General features: G+C 42.2%; 1 protein-coding gene, 1 long non-coding RNA gene and 1 pseudogene across 3 annotated transcripts in view; 1 reads left to right on the top strand and 2 right to left on the bottom strand.

The window, feature by feature from the left end:
* LOC121688887 (highly reducing polyketide synthase 40-like) overlaps window positions 1-5,928 on the top strand; it is a 25,788-nt gene extending 19,860 nt beyond the window's left edge. For both annotated transcript variants that reach the window (XM_042068808.1, XM_042068809.1), the window contains one exon: window positions 171-5,928. In XM_042068808.1, coding sequence (XP_041924742.1) covers window positions 171-5,708 — 5,538 coding nt within the window. In that variant the 3' untranslated portion in view covers window positions 5,709-5,928. The remainder of the gene's footprint in view (window positions 1-170) is intronic.
* A 2,577-nt stretch (window positions 5,929-8,505) lies between these two features.
* LOC121688891 lies at window positions 8,506-9,554 on the bottom strand. The gene is made up of 2 exons (XR_006024719.1): window positions 9,360-9,554; window positions 8,506-8,897 (listed from the first exon to the last, which is right to left on the bottom strand). It is a non-coding gene; the product is annotated as an uncharacterized LOC121688891 (long non-coding RNA).
* A 3,865-nt stretch (window positions 9,555-13,419) lies between these two features.
* LOC121688918 lies at window positions 13,420-18,514 on the bottom strand (annotated as a pseudogene).
* Window positions 18,515-23,257: the final 4,743 nt, after the last annotated feature.

Raw genomic sequence — 23,257 nt, forward strand, 5'->3', positions numbered from 1 at the left:
TTCATATATTTTTAATAATACATATGGATCTAAATGTGTATTATTTGCCTTAAAGTCAAGCAGTAATATGCTAAAAGGTACAATATTAAATGTTACATTCATATTCATATATTAATAATTAATGTTATTTTCATTAACATTCACATCAATATTCTGACTACATTTTACAGGCTTTAACAGACTGTGATCACATATGGGGCATTATCAGCAAAACAGCTGTGAACCAAGATGGCCGCACTGTTACTCCAATCACCAAGCCATCCATGGCTCAACAGGAGGAGCTTCTCAGCAGAATCTACTCTACAGAGAGTGACCTGACCAGTGTCCAATACATTGAGGCTCATGGGACTGGAACACCAGTAGGTGACCCAATAGAAGCAGGGAGCATCTCAAAGGTCATTGCCAAAGCCAGACCAGCAGGATCAAGGCAGATTTATATGGGCTCAGTTAAAGGAAACATAGGGCACACTGAATCAGCAGCAGGGGTGGCAGGACTGATTAAGGTTCTCCTAATGATGAAACATGAAACAATTGTGCCCTCAGTGTTCTACACAGAGGATGGATCTAGCATTGATGCTAAAGCACTCAATGTAATCATACCTACCCAGCCACAAAAATGGATAGCCCCAAGCACTGGAAGGGCTGCAGGTATAAACAACTTTGGTTTTGGGGGGACCAATGCCCATGTTATCATCAAAGAGTATAATCAACCAATCAATTCAGATAGAGAGGTTCAGAAATCTCAGAACATGTTTGTGTTATCAGCAGCATCAGAAAAATCTCTTACCAGCATGATTGCTGATATGGCTAAACAGCTAACCAAGGAGACAACAGCTGACATACAAAGTCTTGCATACACATCAGCGTGTAAGAGAAGTCATGTAAAACACAAATACAGGAAGGTGTTCAGAACTTCTTCTTTGACAGATTTGGGAATACAACTTAAATCTTGTCTTGACAAAAAGATAATTCCCTCCAAATCAGATCCCAGATTAGTGTTTGTTTTCTGTGGGAACGGTGTGACATACAGAGGCATGTGCAGACAGCTGCTCAAAGAAGAGCCTGTTTTCAGAGAAAAGATCATGGCAATTGAAACTGCCTTACGAAGCTACAAAAGTCAGAGCTTGATAGAGGCACTTGAGAATGACGTTGAGGAACTCGTTTTCTCAAAACCTGATACTGTTCAGCCTCTCCTGTTTGCTGTTCAGGTTGCCATTGCTTCTCTCCTAAAGCACTGGGGTGTTAAACCAGATGCTGTTCTTGGGCATTCTGTAGGAGAGGTTGCTGCTGCTCATTGCTCTGGTCTGTTGTCACTTGAGGATGCTGTGAAGGTCATCCATTACCGCAGTGTACTGCAGAACAAGGTCACTGGTGGGAAGATGCTGGTTGTCAGTAACATGGCTGTAACAGATGTCCTTCAATACCTGCCTTCATTCTCAGGGAAGATTTGTTTGGCAGCCCATAATAGTCCTACATCTTGCACTCTATCAGGTGATGCAGAATCCATTTTGGCCCTGCATCGAATGTTAAGCAAATCAGCAAACAGCAAGACTTTGTTTCTTCATGTCTTGGATGTCCCTGCTGCATACCACAGCCACATGATGGATCCAATTCTCTCAGAGGTAGAGAGCAGCATAGGGTCTTTGGAGAAAAATGAAATGGATGCAGAGTTGTACTCAACTGTGTCAGGCAAAATAGCTAGCGATCATGATTTCTGTACTGGCTCATACTGGTCCATGAACATTCGTGAACATGTTGAATTTGAGAAGGCACTGATATCAGCAGCTAACAATAAGAATGCAGTGTTTGTAGAGATCGGTCCCAGGCGAGCTTTGTACAGAAACATCATGGAGACACTTGGGAATGACTCTACTGTCCTGTCTTCAGCACAGCCTGAAAAAGATCATGAGACAATGCTTGCCACTTTCAGTAAACTGTTTGAGTTAGGATTCAGTGCAAACTGGGATGAATTCTATTCTGGCATGCAGGTCGTTCCAACTTCCCTTCCGAGGTATCAGTTTGACTGTGTTAAGAAACACATCACCCTTTCACATGCACCAAAGAATACAGCAAGCGGCCACCCTGTCCTTAAACAGACACAGATAACCCATGAGTTTGTTTGTGATTTGTCATCCCAAGAACTCTCATATTTGTCAGAACACAAAAACAATGGCGTATCCATCATCCCAGGGGCTTTATATATTGAGATTGGCCTGGCTGCTTACATGGCGAATGCCAAACCAAAGGCTCCTCTCAACACACTGCAACTGAGTATCAACTTCTTGAGTCCATTTCTGCTGACTAAGCGTCAACCTGAGCTGAAGGTGACACTTGAACCAGCTGAGCATGAAACACTATTTAAGATTCATTCCAGCAGCACAATCTTTGCATCAGGAAGCATAGAATGTAAACGAGAGAAAATGGTGGACGAAAGGAACATTTTGTTAGATTGCATATCTAACAGATGCACATCTGTTATCAAATCTGATGAGTTGTACAGGAAATTAGACATGGGAGGGTTCCAATATGGTGGTGTCTTCAAGAACAAGGGAAACATTCTTTGGGGGGAGGAATTCAGGGAGGCATATTCTCTTGTGACTGTTCCAGAGGAGTTACTTAGTCAAGTACATGAATTTTCCATTCATCCAGTTATCCTGGATTACTTAATGCAAATGACACTCATCACAGGTTGCCAAGGGAATGTAGTCAGACCAAGTTTTCCTTCAGCTGTTGGTAGTTTCATTGTGCTGGAACCCCTCCAGAAGGAAATGGTAATATATATAAAAGCCACTGATCTGGCAGATGATCACTTTGTTGTGTGTGGCTGTCTCACAGACAGAGAAGGAATAGTTCTTGCTGAGGTGAGGGATTTAGTGGTCAAGTATGTTGGGAGTTTTTCTCATGTTCTTGAGGAGTACTTCTTTCACAATGATGTCAGCATCATTTCAGAGGATGTACAATCAACAAAGCCTCAAGGCAATGCATTGGTCTTTTCTGACCATAATGCCATTTCCTTGGCCATAAAACCATATATAAGTAATGGCTCAAAATACATCTCCTTAAAGTATGCAAATACAGTGTTAAAACAGGGACCGGCTGCATTGTTTGCTAAGGTAAACATCTCAGATGTGAGGAAAAATTTCACAGATATTTTGTTCATGTGGGGCAATCAAGACCTCTCCACTCAGCCAGTTGATGATGTCTTGACAAACATGGCAAATTGTTGTGAACAATTGCGCCAAATACTTTTAGAACTGAGGAAAATGAATTACTCAAACTCTGTCAGAGTAGTGACTTATCGATCTTCAGAGACCACAGTGGACCATATCAGTCCAGGGTTTGTGCTTTCAGGCATGACAAGAGCATGTGCAGCTGAAATATCTGAATTTACATTTCAGCTGATTGACATCGGCTCTGTCTCAACTGAGGACATTAAAGCCCTCAATCGGGTCCTGACCTCCTACCCCTGCAGCGAATACCCAGAGTTGGTAGTGAAAGATGGTCAGATTCTCCAACCAGAAATTGTAAACACAACAATGCCTGTCACGGTAAATCAAGAGAAGAAGGTTTGCAGTTCACAAGCAAAGGCTTTCACTTTACAGACAGCAGACCCTTTCAGAATGACCAGTATATCTGCCGTTCCCTCTGATGTGGAAGTTGGACAAATACCAGACAAAAATGTTGAGGTTCAGCTTGGTCAAATTTGTGTCCATTCTTCAGATTACTATTCAGTTAGTGTCTCTGACCACAACTTTGGCCAATCAATATACTGGAACAAACACACAAATCAGAATCACAAGCTCCTGGCACTTGACTTCAGTGGCATTGTGACAGCTGTGGGGAAAGGTGTGAGGAAACTAAAAGTTGGAGACCACATTGCTGCATGTTACCCTGTAATGGCCTCCTCAAAAATTGTATTACCAGACGATGTTTGCTACAGAACAAAGAAACTTCCATTTTTGAGTGACCTCCCATGTGTTTCATACTATGTAGTAGTCTGGAGGATAATCCACTCAACTTTACCCAAACTGAAATGGTATGGCAAGTTGGGCATCCTCTCCTCTGTCCCTGACTCAGGTTTGGTGAAAGCTCTCACTCTGATTGCAAATAAGTCTGGATGGAATGCCTTTGTTGCAACTGAGCTGAGTGGGCCTCTGCAAGATCTGAACAAATTTGATGCACTTGTCTTACTGCCTCCATTTGACAAATCTCTATTAGTCAAAGCTTGCACCATCTCTGGTGTCAAAAATATTGTTGTTGTTGGTGACAGTAAGGTTTCAACTATTGGCTCCCAAAACATTCTCAGAGAAGACAATGATGTTGCTTGCATTCAGACCATTGAGGTCTCCAGCATTCTGGCAAAAGGCTCAATCCGAGCAAACCAGCCACAGATTTACAAATGGCTGAGGGCACTGCACCTTGACAAAATATTTTTAGCTCTCCCAACAATTACATTTCAGAGGAGCACAACTGGAAGCATTGACATATTGCCCTTTGATGAGCCAAAGTCCTACTTCAGTGTCAGAACTATGCCCATGGTGATGCTACATGAAAGCAAAGGTAAGCATGCAGTCTCTGACATTTCACTGCTACCAAGAGAACACAGGCTCTTCAACAAGAACTGTGTGTACATTGTGACTGGAGGACTCACAGGACTTGGATTTGAGACAGTGAGGTTCATTGCTGAGAGAGGTGGAGGGTACATTGTCATTCTCTCCAGGAGGAGCCCCAGCTCTGAGATGCAACTAGCGATTGATGCCGTGAAGCAGCAGTGTGGGGCAGTGATTGTCAGTTTGCAATGTGACATTGCCATCCCTGAACAAGTGAAAAGGGCCATCCTTAACATTGAGGAAAGTCTCACCTCTTGCCCCATAAAGGGGATATTTCACAGCGCAGTTGTGCTTCATGATGCTGTTTTAGGGAACCTTGACAAATCCCTCTTTGAGAAGGTCTTGAAGCCCAAAGTGAATGGAGCACTGAATCTCCATCATGCCACAAAGCACTGTAAGCTTGACTATTTTGTGTGCTTCTCATCAATTGCCTCATTTTTAGGCAATGCATCCCAAACAAACTATGCAGCTGCTAACTCATTTCTTGACACCTTCTGTCATTATAGAAGGCGTCTCGGACTTGCAGCGCAGTCCATCAACTGGGGGGCCTTGAACCTTGGCCTTCTGTTGAACAAAGACCATCTGCAAAAATTTCTAGAGGCCCAAGGATTGATGGTGATGCATGGTCCAGAAATCCTTCAGAGCCTAGAGCAGTGTCTTATGTTGAACAAAGCTCAGCAAGTCATTTGCAAGTTCAACTTAAAAGTTATGTATCACCATGGGTTTTCACAAAATCCCTCTCTTTCTAAACGGTTGGGCACTTTAGTTTTAGGTAAATTGACTGATGCAGAAATGTCTGATATGCCGGCTGATAACAAAGAATCGTTCTCTTCCCCAAATGAGTTTATCAGGACCATACTCAGTGAGACCTTGGGTGTTGAGTATGATGAGCTGAATGATGAGATATTCCTCTCAGCTCTGGGTGTTGACTCCATGTTGGGCATGACCCTGCAGAATCTTATCTTCCAGGAGAGAGGTGTAAACATCCCTCTTGTCAAATTACTGGATCCTAACTGTAATATTTCAATCTTGGCAGCAATACTAATGGAACATTCACAAGATGATATAGAAGAAAGGAATGATGACACACCATTATAGACTACAGGTCTATATGTCCAGGCAATGGTGATAGTGACTTTAAAGCAGGGGTCTAAAACTCCCGGTCCGTGGGCCACTACCGGCCTGGTCTGGCCCAAGTCCGGCCCGCGACTTGATATTTTATTTTATTTTTACCCCCACAATAATTACGAAAACAACATTTTCAGATAATAAAAAAACATTTAATTTTAGAAAATAAAAAAACAATTTCATCACAACACACACATTTACCTGTTTTTATGCTTTTTTGTTTGTTTTTATAATTTGTATTAATATTTATTTCATCATTATTTTATTTAAGCTAAGGTTGCTAGCACAGGTATCTAACAAGAGATAAAAAAAACTTCCACTTTCTGTTTGCAGTTTTGTACATATTTGAAATAAAAAAACACTGCATTTTCAGAAATATCCATTCTTTTTTGTATTATTCTAAGTTTAAGCTGTAGGTTCATCTAAAAAGCTTTTGTAAAAATGATTTACAAGAAAATTTTATTTTGGAAGTGTTAATATGAATATGTGATTTACTTGCACATAGTATGGTCATTAATCATATTGTGACATAATGTAACTAACTTTTAGATAATTTGTGTGTATTTTCAATGTAAATGTCAGTGCTTTAAATGATATTTAATTCACTTTGGAAGACTGTATGTAAAATATTGTTGTATGTCCCTTTACCTGGGTAAAATTTGTTAAAACTTTGTACATCTGGAACTACAATGTATTCATATAAATAAACATTATGACAGAATTTTAGAAAACATCATTGGATGTGGCATTGTAGAGAATATCTTTTAGTCGGAAAAATATACATTATATAATATATAATCACAAGTATTGATTGATAATATTATGGTGGCTGTACTTTATGTACATTAAATCTCACAGGCCAACAAACTAAGACAGGGCTTCCAACTTTTGAGTTCAGCTTGGACTGAGATTTGTCATTGGAGAATGTGGAACATTTTCAACACACCTAAATAGGCTGCATTAGTTATTTATTTCATGGCATGGTCTGCCTGCACACTGTTTTATAGGACAAACAGAAGCATTATACTACCAAATAGAATTGCTCGCATGGGGTGGGGTAGCTCCAAAGGCTCAACTCAACAGATGCAGGAGCATAGCTTCAGAGTTGGTTTGGGCATAAAGCATAAAGATGGGGAAGCATAAAGAAGGGAAAAAAACCTCTTGATTTTGAACACCAATTAGATATCCTGACGTGTGTATCCACAAATGTAGATGAAGGAACATGACCCTCAGCTGAACCTGTAACTGTACATACACACCGCCGGCAACTTGAGCTGCAAAAGAAGCTCTGGCCGCCCTGTCAAGGACGCTTGTCAAGAAGTACGGGGGAGCTTTTGACGCTTTGGCCACTCTGACGTGGCAGCATTCTACTACTGTACGTTGCTGGTCGTTGGCCACTGAACCGCGTCATGATAGATAGATAGATGCTTTATTGATCCTCAAGGGGAAATTCAAAGCTCATACCATATTACCAAGTTGACCAACTTTTAACTTTCACTGCTCTTGACGCTCATGTTGCCCAAGACACCCAAAACGCAACGCCGACGGATTTGCCACTTTTTGCAGCTGAGAGAAGCCGGCTTCCATTGAAAATGAATGACTTCCTGAATCTTTTGCCGCTCAAGTCGGTGTGTACATACTGTACAGTAAGGATTAAACTGCTAGTCCTCCATGTAGATCACAATATCAACATCCTTACATGTAGATCACAGTCCTTACATGCAGATCACAATATCAAAAATCTATTTTATATCACACAGTTTCCAAGAAACCTGGGTGTCATCATTGATGACCAACTTACCTTCTTTGACTATATCGCCTCTGTCACTAGATCCCATTTTACTCGATTCAGTATGAGAAAAAGCAGGCCATGTCTATCTCAATATGCCACACAACTCTTTACCTGGTCATTTCACACTTTAACAAACTTTTAATGGGTCTCCCAGCTTGTAGAGTGAAACAACTGGGCTTAAAGGAGAATTCCTGCTACTGGAAGCAACTGAATCCATGCATTTCCACTGAATTATTTTTTTAATCTGATCCCTTATCATACCTGTTTGTTCGTACTCGTCGCTCGACTTATCATGACTTAAATTCAAGATGCCGTCAAACTGTAAAATTCCTTACGGTACTGTCTGTATAAATCGTCTTGTAAATAAACTACCAGTGCTTTTTCAAAGTTCTCAATGTCTCGTTTTAAATGTCAAGGCCCTCGGAAGTCTACCAATAAAGTATGAAGCTACTTTAAGCCTCGTAAATGGTGTAAAACAGTGATTTATTTTCATGGCTAGGCCGATGCCCGAGGCACCCCCAACGAAAAACTGTTGGTAGCATTGGCTAACTACCGCCAGATTTCTGAGTGCGGGGAACAAGCCGAGATGAGCTATGAGACATACGTTCACACTCGGTATCATGTTTCAACACACTTTAGGTCAAAATCACACCGGAATTCTCCTTTAACAACTTCAGACCCATTGCCCTCACTTCAGTGGCTATGTGGATTTGAACGTGTGGTACTCTCTCATCTGCAAACCACCGTATCACTGCTGATTTGCTTACCATGCCATCAACCTAGGAGTTCACTCTATACTGCAACACCTGGAGTCAAGCAACACCTATGCACGTGTGACCAGAGGAGTAAGGATGGAGAGAGAGAGAGGCTATGAGCCACTCCCAGTAGCCTGACAATGCTACCCAGGGACTTCTTTAAGAGAATTGCTAGGGAAGGTTTGACACAGGTCCGAAAGCACCAAGCAGACAACGCGAATTCCAGTCAAATCATAAAAGTTTATTAAATTACCAAAGGGGGGAAGGGAGGAGCGTCCTGCAATAATACCTGAAACGAGTCAGAGGTTATGAAAGTACAAAAATATTTATTATTGTTATCTTTTATTATAATACAATATGAACAGGTGATTTCTAAAGTGGGGCCAAGGCTCCACTGGAGCTAAAAAGATACAGCAGATGGGGGCTTACCTGAGGGAGACAGACTAACTGGAGGTGTGTTCTAAGTTCCAGCCATCACACATGCATACACACTGCAAGAAAGTGACTTACCAGTGACACAGCAGCCCACCGCAAGCAACAATGACACCACAAACGTGCAGCTACAGGGTCCCACCACCAGGTGACTAGCCTCCCTCAAAGAGGGCCCCACATCTGCCAAACAAACAAATAAAACAGCACCACAAGAGGGCAAAAATACAGTAGGCCTATACAGACGTTACGGTAGATTATGCAGGCAGACCAGGACAAAAGAAATACAAACACACGCAACTGACAGCCAGCACCAGACAGGCACTATAAGCAGTTACAAGAATGAAGCATATGCCACTTATGCCCCGTTCCTCTTTACTAATGCGGCAAGCAACATATAAACGCCAAATAAACCCAAAGAACACAGGCAGACGTAGACACTAAATTAATGCCCACAAAAAGAAAACAAAACAGACACGGACCTTACTTAAAAAAGGCACACAATTAGGCTACACCAAAATAAACTAACCACAGACAAGACAGCAGCACGACCTACGCTAAGCACCCCACGTAGATGGAAAGGGCCGCGCTACCTATGTTCGTAACTACGATTAGTGCACAAAGCACCGTATGGAGAGCACTCACCCACGTTCAGCTGTAGAATGAATAAGGGATGGTGTCTAAAACACGGGCAGCAGGAGAAGACTAGCCGGTGACCGCGAAGCTGATGACTGAATCCAACACGCTAGGGGGTTAAACAGGCAGAGCTTACAACGCTTCTTCGTACCTGGGTGGTTTTATACTGTCCGGCCATTAATCAGTGCGAACAAACTGTAACTAATCACCACACCCCCCTAGTTAGCGGGAGCAGGCCAGTGTGGAACATGTAGGGAAAACAGGGAGACATAGGGAAAAGACAGGGAAACAAGGTGAACTGGCTACACACGCATGATGTTCACTGACTTTAGCTCAGCTTTTTACACCATTGATCCACTCATCCTCTTTTTTAGGTTACAAGCCATGAACATCAACTCAGCTCTGTCACTGGACACTGGACTTCCTGAGGAATAGAATTCAACCAGTCAAGGTTAACAATACAACATCATTCCCTTTGACCCTCAACACTGGAGCACCACAAGGCTGTGTGTTATCTCTTCTTCTGTTCTCTATCTACACTGACATGAGATCTCACCATCACTCTGTCAAAGTATTGAAGTATGCAGATGACGCCATCATCATTGGCCTCATCTTAACGCCTCCAAAACCAAAGAAATGGTTGTGGACATGAGAAGGTGGCCTAACAAATCCCCGCCTATTATAGCCTATAACCTTGACTGACTCCTTTAAATTTCTTGGCTTGCATATCAGCCACAATTTGAAATGGGACATTAACACCACCTACCTTATCAAAAAGGCAAATCAGAGACTTTATTTCCTAAAACAACTGAAAAAGTTTCATGTCAACAAAATCCTTTTGGTGCTCTTATACAAAACCATTATTGAAAGCATCATCTCATCTTAAATCACTGTTTGGTATGGGAGCTGTCAGTCGCACCAAGAGGAAATTGTCACCAAAGCCTCCAACATCACTGGTTGTGACCTTCCATCAGTCCACTCTCTATATGCTGAACGCAGCTTGAACCGAGCAACCAAGATCATCAGGGACGCCTCACATCTGAGCCATGATCTCTTCAACCTGATCTCACAGAAATCTGTAAAATGAACACGAACTCCTAAGAGTGAAATCTGTAGTGGCAACACGTAATATAGCACTTTTGCGTGATGAGACCACAGAAATAGTCCCCACGGGAAGCCAATGGGAATATTTTGTGTATCATATCCATATCACCTGGAATAAAATGGCTTTGTCAGAGTTTAGCTGAATTCAGATTAAAATGTAATGGCTTATGATAAAACAATGACCAAAATGGTGTCTTTTTTTACATATTCCAGGTTTTAATACAACAGTATTGAGTTATGGATGGGACTGAAAACAAATATTATTTCAGGAAGTGATTGAATTATGATTTTGGCTACTATGTGTACCTTGACCTAGACATTGTTACTACTACACTATGTTAAAATAAATGTTACTGGAATAATTTGAGGAATGTTTCATTTGCATAGAACGTGTTGTCTTTCTTAACGCCGTCATGCACCTTTGCGTGAAGTGGAAAATCGATTCCTGAGCAATCAATGCCAACTAATTCTGCACCTTCACTTAGGACAGTGCCTTTGTAACGTCAAACGTAAGAGGCAGTGTGTTAAGAAGCTTCCTAAGGGACACTTCGGGGAACACACTTAGGAACATAAACAACTTTGGTAAGATATATCTTTTGAGTCTTTTTAGCGCGCTAAGAGTGAGCGTTATCTGGGAACCGGCCCCAGGTCATATGTCGCAAAGGCTGCAGTGATTGACAGTTTGTTTCCCTCTACAAACAAGAATCCTAATACAGTGAGCCATCATTGTACAGTGATTTAGACCTAATGTGTATAAAAATAAATCGGAAAAGATATGGCAGGCACAAGGCACCAATGATGTATATGGTAAAATGACTTTAAATTTCTCACATTTATAAGGTGTAAATACAGTTTTGTTTTACACAATAAAAAGCACACTAATTTTCCCTCAACTTGACTTTGTTAAGTCCAGCTGATATCCTAAACTGATGTGCAGATCAGTCAGGTACAGTATATCTATCCACCCATTAAAAAATGACCTTATGACCACAAATGTCAACTTCTTAATATGTGGATCTATTGTGTAGCTACAGTATGAATTTCCCAACACAGCAGCTTCAACATTATCATCACGCTAACAGCATCAACAGCACAACAAAAATATAACCACTTTTTATTTATTTTACAATGTACAATAATTTCAGAGTTAAAATGTATATTAAATGTAAATTGATACAATATGAATTATGATTTACAGAATTTAAAATGACTAAGATTTGAGATACAGAGACGATAACATTCACATAACTACTTAAATGTATACTGCATTTATGTAGCCAGGTGATGAAAGGGTCACTTAGAATGGGCAATCTGCTGTACAGCTATATGGTGTTCAGGGTAAAACACAAGGTCCCTTTAAGAACTGAATGAGAATGAGTATGCACTCATTCACTCCTCAGCACTCATGACCCCCCCCCCCCCACACACACACACACACACCCACACACACCTACAAGACTTTTAGCACTTTTACATCCCTCTCCCTATGCTACAGACCTTTTATTTATTTTCTTATTTCATCACACGTCAAAACACACACACACACACACACACACATATATCTGACTTTCTCCAACTTTTGCACACTTTTTATTTATTATTTTTGATTTCTCCTCCATCTACCCATGTCCTTGATTGCCTAGCCTTTCTGACCCCCCACCCCCCACCCCACCCCCATCCCCAACACACACACTTACATCATCACTGTCATCACTTCACATACATACAGCACACTGCTTGCTACAGTAAGCCTCCTCTACATACTTGCAGCACACTGCCCCCACCTACCCACACACACACAGTCACTGCTCCACTCCCCTCCCGCCCACACACACATCTTCACTGTCATCACTCACATACATTACATACAGTACTCTGCTTACAATAGTAAGTCCCTGCCCCCCCCCCCACACACACATCTTCACTGTCATCACTCACATACATTACATACAGTACTCTGCTTGCAATAGTAAGTCCCTGCCCCCCCCCCCCCCCCCCTACATACACAGCACATTATTTCATCAGGAAGCTTCTCCAACACACATCCCCAACATACTTACAGCACACTGCCCCCCCCCCCCCCCCAATACACAGCACATTGTCTCATGAGGAAGCTTCTCCAACACACATATTGCACACTGCCCTCTCCCCACATACACAGCACACTATCCCATCTCCCCTGTCATCCCCCCAACACACACACCAAGACCCCTGGCATTTGGGTTAGCCCCTTGAGCCGTGGATCTGCCCAAGGTTTCTTCCTTGGTAAGGGAGTTTTTCCTTGCCCCTGTTGCTCTTGGGTGCTCCTTGTTGGTGCCCCCCACCCAATCCCAATCCTCCCCCACCTTTTTTTATGCAGCCCTTGCCACTTAATCTACTAAACCCCTCTTCTACTGCACTTTTTACCCCCCCCCCCCCCCCATTAATGCACAAATAGGCTGACACCAGACATAATTTCACTGCATTTCTTACTTCCAGTAACTATATGCATGTGACAATAAACTTCCTTGTATCCTTGTATCCTTGTAGAACGTGCGCGCCAGTATGATGTCATCAGCAACGAGACCAGAGCAGAAGTTGTCGGATGGAGCATGGTGTAACTAAAAACCCAGCAATCCTAGTTTAATGCACGTTGCAAGTATGCAGTTTGAATGAGATGTAAGAGATTGTACACTACCACGTAAGTGCAATGTTGTTTGGAACTGTAGAAGAGGTATAAAAATAGCGTTTTGTAGCGGCGAAATAATATACCCTTCTCACTTCCACGCTAACGAGCTTTGACTAAAAACGGTAACATCAAACTTTCTCAAAACACATCCGAATGACATGATTTGGATGTCAACTCAACGTATGTACTCCCAATCATACGTAAATCGATCTAAAGTGCATTTTACTCCGGATAATTCTTTTAACAACATAAACAATCATTACTCAACTCGACTCACTACTTTCTTTTCAAGGTTACTTACAACTTTGTGTCATCATGATCATATTCATGATCATCTTCAGCGTGCTCTATCAGTATTTTTGCTAGAGTAGCAACAGTACTGTTAGGATCCAATAATTTCACAATAGGCATGTTTACACCTCTCTCCTGGAAGATGAGATTCTGGAGTGTCATGGCTAACATGGAGTCAATACCAAGAGTGGAGAGGGATGTTTCCTCATTTAGATCATCATACTCAACACAGATGGTTTCACTGAGAACAGACCGGACATATTCACTTGACGAAGACATAGAAGACATAGGGTCTGATTCATGATCAGACATTTTGGCTCTCCGGAGACTGTCCTCCATTATTGCTGACATGCGCATGTTTAGGGAAGTGTTCTGAGAGAGCACACTGTGCCTAAGATTTTTGAAGTTGAATTTACACACTGCCTGTTGGGGTTTGTTTAACAGGAGGCATTGCTCTAGGCTCTTGTGGATTTCAGTGATGTCCAGCATCATAATCCCCTTTGATTCGAGAAACCTGTGAAAATGCTCTTTGTTGAGGAGAAGACCAAGATTCAGACCCCCCCCAGTTGATGGACTGGCCAGGGAGTCCAAGGTTCCGGCGATACTGACAGAATGTGTCCATAAATGTATTTGCAGCAGCATAGTTTGTCTGAGAAGCATTTCCCAGGAATGCAGTGATGGAGGAGTAGCAGACAAAATAGTCTAGCTTACAGTGCTTGGTGGCATAGTGCAGGTTTAAAACACCATTTACTTTTGGCTGCATGACCTTCTCATAGAGGGACTTGTTGAGGTTTTCAATGAGACCATCTTGAAGCACAACAGCACTGTGAAAGACTCCTCTGATTGGACAAGCAGGGAAACTCTGACCAACCTGAGCAACTACTTGCTGGACATTTGCAGAATTGGACACATCACATTTGAGGCTAGTAATGACAGCAGCACATTGCTTTCGGATGTTGCTGAAATCCTCCAGGACTTGTGCGGTGGGCATGCTCCTCGACAAGACAACAATGTGACCTCTCTGGGCAATGAACTTCACTGTTTCAAAACCCAGCCCAGAGAGTCCACCAGCCACAATGTACACTGCATTCTTATGGAACAGTGTTTTTGGCTTTGGCAGCAAAGGAATATCAGGCATTGGTGTTTTTCAACGCCACCACCCTCAACGTCTTACAACTGAAGTAAGATTCTGATTCCTCAGTGGGAAGGAATTCTATGCTACAAGAATTCCTCCTTTGAAATATACACTTCATAAAAGCCAGTGACTTCTTGTCCAGCAGCATTAATCTGAGCCATTGGTAGATATGTGGCTTGTGTGTTTGCAGGGACAACTTCTGCATAATGCTGGACATGCAGATAATCTGTGTTCAAACCTTTTCACCTCTGTAAGCCCTTTGAGTGAGTAAAGTGTTTGTGTGGCTGTCACAAATGATAATGGCCTCTGTGAAGGTTGGAATTTTCCACACTTTTTCCACCATAGATTCATGAAATGGAGGAAGTAGAACAATCGCATGGATTTTGTTAAAACCAGAACTAGGATCAGCTCCTACTGTGACATTCCATCCAGATTTTTTGGCTGTGAGCATTAAGACCCTCACAAGATTAGAGTTAGGGGCAGTAGTGACAATGCCCAGATGGCTATGTTGTTTTGCCTTTGGTAGTGCATGATGCAAGACCTGCCATGCAAGAGCAAAATGTGACAGACATGGAGCTTCTTTGAAGATGGGAAGTTTGTTTGTGTTGTAGCAAACACCTGCTGGAATAATGACTCTTGAAGCTGCTTCGATTGGGTAGCAGGCTGCAACATGGTCTCCCACTCTAGGTTTGCTCACACCTTTCCCCATAGCCGTGACAGTGCCATTGAAGTCAAGAGCCAGGAGCTTGTGGTTTTGAGATGTGTGTTTATTCCAGTATATTGTCTGGCCAAAATCTAAGTCAATATCTAGTCTGAAGAATGCACACACAATTAATTCAGTTTAACCTCAACATAGTGCTCATCCATCTGACCAGCCTCTCTCTCTAATGGAATGGCTGACAATCTGGTCATCTGCCGTCTGCAAAGTAAAGCAGTCTGCCTGTGAACAATTTACTTTTCTCTCTGGACTATCTAAGGCTGTTGTTGAGGTGCGAGTAATTTGTGGCTGGAGAACTTGCCCATCCTTCACCACCAGTTCTGGGTATTTGCTGCAGGGGTAGGAAGTCAGGACCTGAGAAAGGGCCCTGATGTCTTCTGCTAAGACAGAGCCCATGTCAATCAGCTGGAAGGAGAGGTTTGAGATCTCTGCTGCACATGCTCGTGTCATGTCAGTCAGCACAAACCCTGGACTTATGTGATCTATTCTATCTCCAGTAGACTGATAAGTCACCACTCTGATGGAATGTGCGAAATGAATAGCTTTAAGGTTGGCAACAATCTGCCTTAGAATTTCAAAGCAACAGGCCATGTTCTCAAGGATGTAAATCAACTTTGTGGTTGGTAATGTCTCCATGACCCCACATGAATAGAATCTCTATGAAGGATTTTCTCATGTTGGGAATTTTCAGCTCTGAGAGTAATGGTGGGAACCCATGATTTAACAACGCCTTGGCACTTTTGAAGGAGACAGACCTGGATGCTGGGCTCAAATAACTTTTTAAGGTTTCAGACACCCCTGACTGATCAGCAAAGACCAGAGCTCTTGGTAATTCAGTGCCTTCACTGTCTGGATTAATTTGGTTGAAGTTGTTATGGTAGAAGAACTCCACAACTCGAGAGCGACTTCCTAGGCATCTGACCATCACATGCTTCAGCTCAACCAAAACCACACCCTCTTTGTCTGTGAAACACCCACAGATTTCAAAATCATCCACTCCCACGTTCACTGCCTGCAAATAGACCATCATTTCACTCTGTAGAGGCTCCATGACGGTTAACGTCCCTATCCTTGAGGGAAACCGAGGCCGGGCAAGGAATTCATGAGCAACTGTGACGGGCACCAGTTGTATTAGATAGTCTAACACAACAGGATGAATGAAGTAATCATGTAGCTGAGCAAGCAGCTCCTCAGGTACGGTTACAACAGAATAGGCTTCCCTGAGGTCCTCTCCGTAGTGCACATCTCCTTTGTTCCTGAACACTGGACCATACTCAAACCCCCCAAGACAGAGGTTCTTGTAAAACTCATCCGCATTGACAACTGACTGGCATCTCTGGTGAATGCTGTCCAGTGATATTCTCTGCTCCTCAACAAGCCTCCCTTGTCTGTGCTCCACAGTCCTGGAGGCGTAGGTGGTTGAGTGGGAGAAGATTTTGAAATTGGTCAGATTGCCTGCTGGTTCAAGCTGTGCTTTCAATGTCAGGGGTGTTCTGGCTGAAAACAAATGGACTTTGGAAATTGATACTGAGCTGCAGAGTGTTGAGTGGGACCTTTGGTTTGGCATACTCCATATATGCAGCAAGGCCTAGCTCAACATAGAAGGCCCCTGGAATGATTGCAACACCGTTATTTTTGTGATCATACAAATAAGACAGTGAGTCAGATGTCAGATCACATGTGAAGGTATTACAGTCCGTCCTGGACTTTGATATCACAGGATGGCTGCTAGCTTTGGTAGTGTGTGCTGACTCAATAATTACATCCTTTTTAACACTGTCAAACTAATACATTGGAAATTCCAGTCCACATTGAACCCAGTCTCAAACAATTTTCCTATTGTCAGGAGCATGGTCTTGTGTTCTCTCTCTGGGTGCACAGAGGCGAAAACTGTTACATCATTACCCAGAGTCTCAATGATGTTCTTCTGCAAAGCTTGTCTTGGGCCTATCTCTACAAAGACCACATGCTTGCGGTCTTTGGTCACTGCCCTCACAGCTTGTTCAAACAATACAGGCTCACGGATGTTCTGAGCCCAGTATTTGCCACTGACAAAATCAGTAAGGGACATGGCATTGCCTGTCACTGTTGAGAAGAGTTCTGTCTCCTTGGCATTTTCTTGCATGGTTCCTATGTGATGTTCTATCTCAGGCAGAATTGGATCCATCATGTGACTATGGTAGGCAGCAGGAACATCCAAAATGTGAAGAAAAACATTTTTGGATTTGTCGCTGCAGCTTAACTGTTGGTGTAAGTTGGTAATGGCCTCTGCATCTCCTGATACTGTACAAGACTGAGGACTGTTGCGGGCTGCCAAACAAACCTTTCCTGAGTAAGAAGGCAGGAGATTCAAGACCTCTGACACCGCCATATTGCTGACAACCAGCATTTTCCCTCCAGTGACCTTGCTTTGTAAAGCACTGCGGTAATGAATCACCTTTACAGCATCCTCAATGAGCAATGAGCAGCAGCCACCTCTCCTACAGAATGCCCAAGGACAGCATCGGGTGTTATACCCCAGTGTTTTAGGAGAGTCGCAATGGCAACCTGGATGGCAAACAGGATGGGCTGAATGACGTCAGGCTTTGAGAAGTCATCATCTTCACCATCTGCTTCTGTGGTTAGATGCTCTATAATGCTTAGGCTTTTGTAGTTTTGGAAAAGAGTCTCAATCTCCTGTACTTTCTCACGGAAAACAGGCTCTTCCCTAAGGAGTTGTCTGCACATGCCTCTGTACGTTACACCATTGCCACAAAACACAATCACTAATTTGGGCCTGGCCTTGTTGGGATGATCTTTTTATTGAGAGCAGATCTAAATTGATCAGTTAAATCTGTCAGTGAGGTGGAGAGTAAGGCCTTTCTGTATCTGTGCTTAAAGTGAGTAAAGTATGCTAAAGTTTGAAGATCAGCTATGATCTGTTTCTCAAGTTTATCTGCTGTGTCTTCAAGTGTCATGTCAATGAGATGTAAAGTCTCATTGAGCAAAGAGGGAAGGTCACATGAGTCATACTCTATACGCTAGGGAAAGGCATGAGGATAATAAACCTTGTTTTATGGCCTGGCATGCAAAGTGAAGGGCAACAAGAGACGAGGAGCAGGCACAGTCGATGGACAGGGAGGGCCCGGTGAGGTTGAAGGTGTAGGAAATCCGATTGGCAGCGATGCTCATGGCTATTCCAGTGCCAGTGCAGTGGTTTATGATGTTTGGGCTGGCATTCACTTTGGACAGTTCATTGTCTCGATTCATCAAACCTAATGAAATCAAACAAATTAATAAGCATTCATTTGCTGAACAATTGACTTATCAGAGCATATAGAGCACCCTTATATGGAATGACAACAAAACCTGATATTTTTCAAAACTTTATGCTGACATGATAAAGGTAAAAGAAAATAGAGAATAGAGGATGCATATAAAATAATATTGACTTGTTAAAACAGTATACAGTGTAATTTCAAAACTAATTTAGAATTGATTTGCCTATTCAATTTTCTTGCCTCTTCAATTTAAATTGTCTTTAAACATCTAGTTTTCATGTCATATGGTTCCATTTCACAATTATCCAGTGGATATAGCATGTACCAGAGCTTATAGATAGAGAGTTGCGACAACTCCATTGACGCTAATGTTCCATTTTTTTCCAACAATGGCGGCTAATGGAAGCCTCATAGTTCCCGGAAGTTAACAATTAATAATAGGAGCAGTGCAGTTACAGCAGTATAGACTGTTTGTACCCAACATTTCAGACTCAGATTTACATTACTGGCTCATCCGAATAATAACTAGATGTACCGCATAGCGGTACAAAATATGACCGCCGCTCAGTCCTGTACATCCGTTCTGCGAAAATAAATCTCACTTCAATTTGTCTCCATATTTTACTCCATCCCCCACTCTTGAAACTTTTGTGTATGCTTGTTTGGCATGCCTGAGTGTGTGTGTGTGCGGCTGCACAGAAAGTAGCCTACTGGTGCTGAAAAGGTGAATAGATTGTAGAATAGCCAAAGAAGATGTAGCATTGTTATAAAACCTTTAAATCTCTAAACAATCACAAGTAGGGCAGTTCATCACAGTTCATCCATTGCAACTGGATTGATGAAAGGTCACTTACACCTGTAGGCTACATTGTATTTGGGAAAAGCAAAAGGTATCAGCATAATTTTAGTTATTTATTTATTTATAAACAAAAACATCTCTGTCAGTTCCATGCCGTTTTTTAACAGCTATCAAAAACAAAGGTCATTTTGGATCATGGATTTTTTGTGAATGTTTCTTCTTCTACATAAGATTTTAGTCATCTTTAGTTCATGTAATACTTTATTGTCAATGCACAAATTAAGTAACAGTAGTCTGAAACGTCATTGTTAATGCACAAATTAAGTAACAGTAGTCTGAAACGAAATGCTGTTTTACATCTAACCAGTGGTGCAAATAACTGACATGTCCAAATGGGCCTTGATGAAAAGTTGGCCAAAGTTGAAGAGCTGTTGTCCGTTATTGTTCGTGCAAATATAGGCTGATTCATGTTCCCTTGCATTGTGTAACTGAGGTCCATGGCTAGTCTGGCTTTCACCAGACCAAGCTCAATCTTTTAAGAAATCAAAAAATAAATAGCGGGCAGATCAGGCTGGGTTCACCCAGCCTAGTCCATAGGCACCCGATATTGTTTAATTTTCCGATTGAGATATCCACGCTCTGGCTATTCTAAATGCAAAAATGCATCAGGGAGTTATGACAAAACTGTAACTAACAAACTAGATCCTAATAGAAAGCTGTTAGCTTCTCTAAGCTACAGGTAGGCTTATAAGGTAGGCCTATTTACAACATAAATTGTCAATAGGCTATGCTGGCGACACAAATAAAATCTCCTTTGGAAACCAATGGCTTACGCCTTACAGTATCAAGCGGACTTAAACTGCCATATCGTGGTGAAAAGTTGTAATAAAATTCACGCAGCTCCATGAGTCAAGAAAAGCGCGAATGAATGAAGTAGCCACTTCTAAATGGGACCCACTACACAGTAGCTTAAGGTGTGTTGCTAAAGCAGCCACAATGAAATGAAGGTGTCATTGTTTGGATACTTCACACACACGTGCTTTTTAATTTCACAGACTACAACTACCAAGCTGGAATCAAAGCACATCGATTCCCCTCTCACACCCTGCACGCACTTAAAACAAAAATAAACAGGCGTCTCAGTCTCACGCATATAGGCAAAACTGTATCAGACCGGTGTAACGTTGGTAATCTTCCATTGCACAGAATGATTTTTGTAGCACGTGCAACAAATGACAGTCGAAAGATACAATTACAGTGCTGCTATCAATTTGCTTGGTATAACCGCATTTATAGTTTTCTACAAATGCAATCAATCAAATTCACCCTTCGCTAAGCCACACCCGAAAACCGCCACAGGCCAATCGTGGCTTAGCAACCCGTCACTAGGCACGGGAGGTCTGACAAGCTTTTCGAGTTTTGCCATGTTAACCTGTGGAGACTGAAGGCCTGTGGGTAATGAAGGGCACTTATTTGGATGTGTGGTGCCCTAACCCACGTAAAGACACAGTGAAATAACATGTTACACTATAGAAACATGATATAATTGGGAACACATATTGTTCTAACTATAAAAAATGGCATATTGCATGATATTTCCATAACCGCGAGATACACGCTTCACGATAACGGCAAGAAGTTGTTAACAGACGTTCACCAAGATGTATAGCCCATCAGCAATCTATTTAACACCTATTTGAAGTACATTCATGATATGTTGTCAAATATTGAAGTTGTGGGAAGTACATAGCTTAAATGGTATGTTTCTTTCGTCCCCCATGCCTGTTCCATTCATTCTGGCCAGGAGAGTCGAATGAAACAAAATGCACATTCGACTTCTGCTTAAATAACTCATGAACGGTTTTGTTCAGAGATGAAATTCCAACTGTATTTAACAGAGGGCAGATGTAGGTTGCTAATGACAAAATATTAGCTTTCAGTGTGGTACGATGTCTTTGTAAATTACATTTCATTGAAAAGTCCCGGTTCTCCCCCTATGTATTAGACGTGCAGGGTGCTAAAGCTTGTCAGGCATAGCAACAGTAACTAAGGAGGGCGGGACTTAGCGAAGGGTGAATTGGCCTCCATCACTCAACCAACGCTAACGGTAACATTACCTAGGTCCTTATTGATATTATAAGATTAACGTACCTGCAGTAAAAACCAAGCATGTCCGATAAACATCCTCAGATTTATTTCGGCTTCAAGAAGAAATGGGAATTACATTTCATGTGAACATCGTCCTATCCTTATTAGACGTTCTCTGCGGTAAACTACAGTCCTTGTAGGAAGCGTCCATTGTTTTTCCAACCCACTTTTAACTTCCAACAAAGTTACGTCTCACTGCAACGATGCGCCATCTAGTGGACAAACGACTACTTATCGCCAATACTGGAAATGCAGCCATGATGATGATGATGAATATTTGGCTTTCTTTTAATCCTACTGAATCTGTAATTATGTATCGGCCGTTCTAATACCGATAGTATGTGGGTGCCTGTGTGTGTGTGCATGTGTATATGTGTGCACCGCCATCTACAGGCCAATGAGTGTACAGTCACTAAATGTACACATAACCTAATTTTTTTTAGACCCCCCCATGGATGAAATTCTACGAAACTTGGCATACCCCCAAAGAATGCCAGGTCAATCATACACATAAAATTTGGTGCAGTTCTGAACATCTTAACTGAAGATAGGGGCGATTAAAGCAGAATAATATTGTATTTTCATTTTTTACCGGGGTGGGGGGGGGGTGCAAATCACAAATGAGTGATTATGGGCCAGGTTGATGTGGGCCCTTGAGACCAACATACCATAAAAGATTCTTCATCCTCAGTGCCACGGTTCAGGTAGTTATTTAGGAAAAACTGCTTTTTTTGCGGTTCGGGGGGCCCAGCACTGGGGGGGGAGTGGCCCCCGGGGACGAAATGAATTTTTTCCGTAAAAGTCTAGTGGGGCTACATACCCACCAAATTTCATGTGCCCCGGTGGTTTGGGGTCCCGGGTATCGTTGACCAAGAATTCGGTAGATGACGGGGGAAAAAAAAAAAAAAAACTTTGACAATCCCTATATGACCGCTTCGCTAGCGGCGGTCATAAATAAGCTGCTGTGGTTTGTTCAGTAACAGGCAATCCTGAAGGCTTTGCTGTATTTCATTCAACTCCAGGAGCATAATTCCTCTTGTCTCTAAGATTTTCTGCAGATGATGTTTGTTTGACAATAGTACGAGGTTTAGGGCACCCAAGTTAATGGACTGTGCAGTAAGCCCAAGATGCCTTCGGTAATTAAGAATGTCCAGGAATGAGTTGGCTGCAGCATAGACTGACTGAGAAGGACTCCCAGTGAAAGTAGCAACTGAGGAATAGCAATAGTCTAAGTTGCAGTATTTGGTGGCATGGTGCAAATTTAGTACTCCATTAATTGTTGAAATTTTGATATGATCTTAAGATCCTAGCCAGAGCTTTGATATTCTCAGATAAGACTGTGCTGATGTCAATCAGCTGAAACAAGAGATCTGGTACCTCAGTGGCACACGCTCTTGTCATTCCTGAGAGCACAAATCCGAGGCTGATGTGATCGATTGTGCTGTCTGCACATCCATGAGTCACTGTCCTAATGGATTTCAGCTCTTCAAAGATTTTACGAAAAATCTCACAGCAGGTAACCCCAATCTCCACCACCGCATCCACTGAGTGGTGATATTTGTGACATCCCACTTAAACAAAATGTCCTCAAAGTTGTCCATATTATCTGAGACTCAACTTCTGCATCAGTGCCTGTGTTCCAGTTTAGATGGTGAGCATCAATGTGTCAAAGTAAATCAGCAAAGGTTTTGTTGGGTTTTGAACATGAGTCTCACTGAGGCAAAATGTTCCAAGCACCAAGCACTATCACCAATACGCCAGAGAGCAACGCTTGTCATTAGTAG

The sequence above is a fragment of the Alosa sapidissima genome, chromosome 17, assembly GCF_018492685.1.
Source record: "Alosa sapidissima isolate fAloSap1 chromosome 17, fAloSap1.pri, whole genome shotgun sequence".
In the NCBI taxonomy this organism is placed as follows: Eukaryota; Metazoa; Chordata; class Actinopteri; order Clupeiformes; family Clupeidae; genus Alosa; species Alosa sapidissima.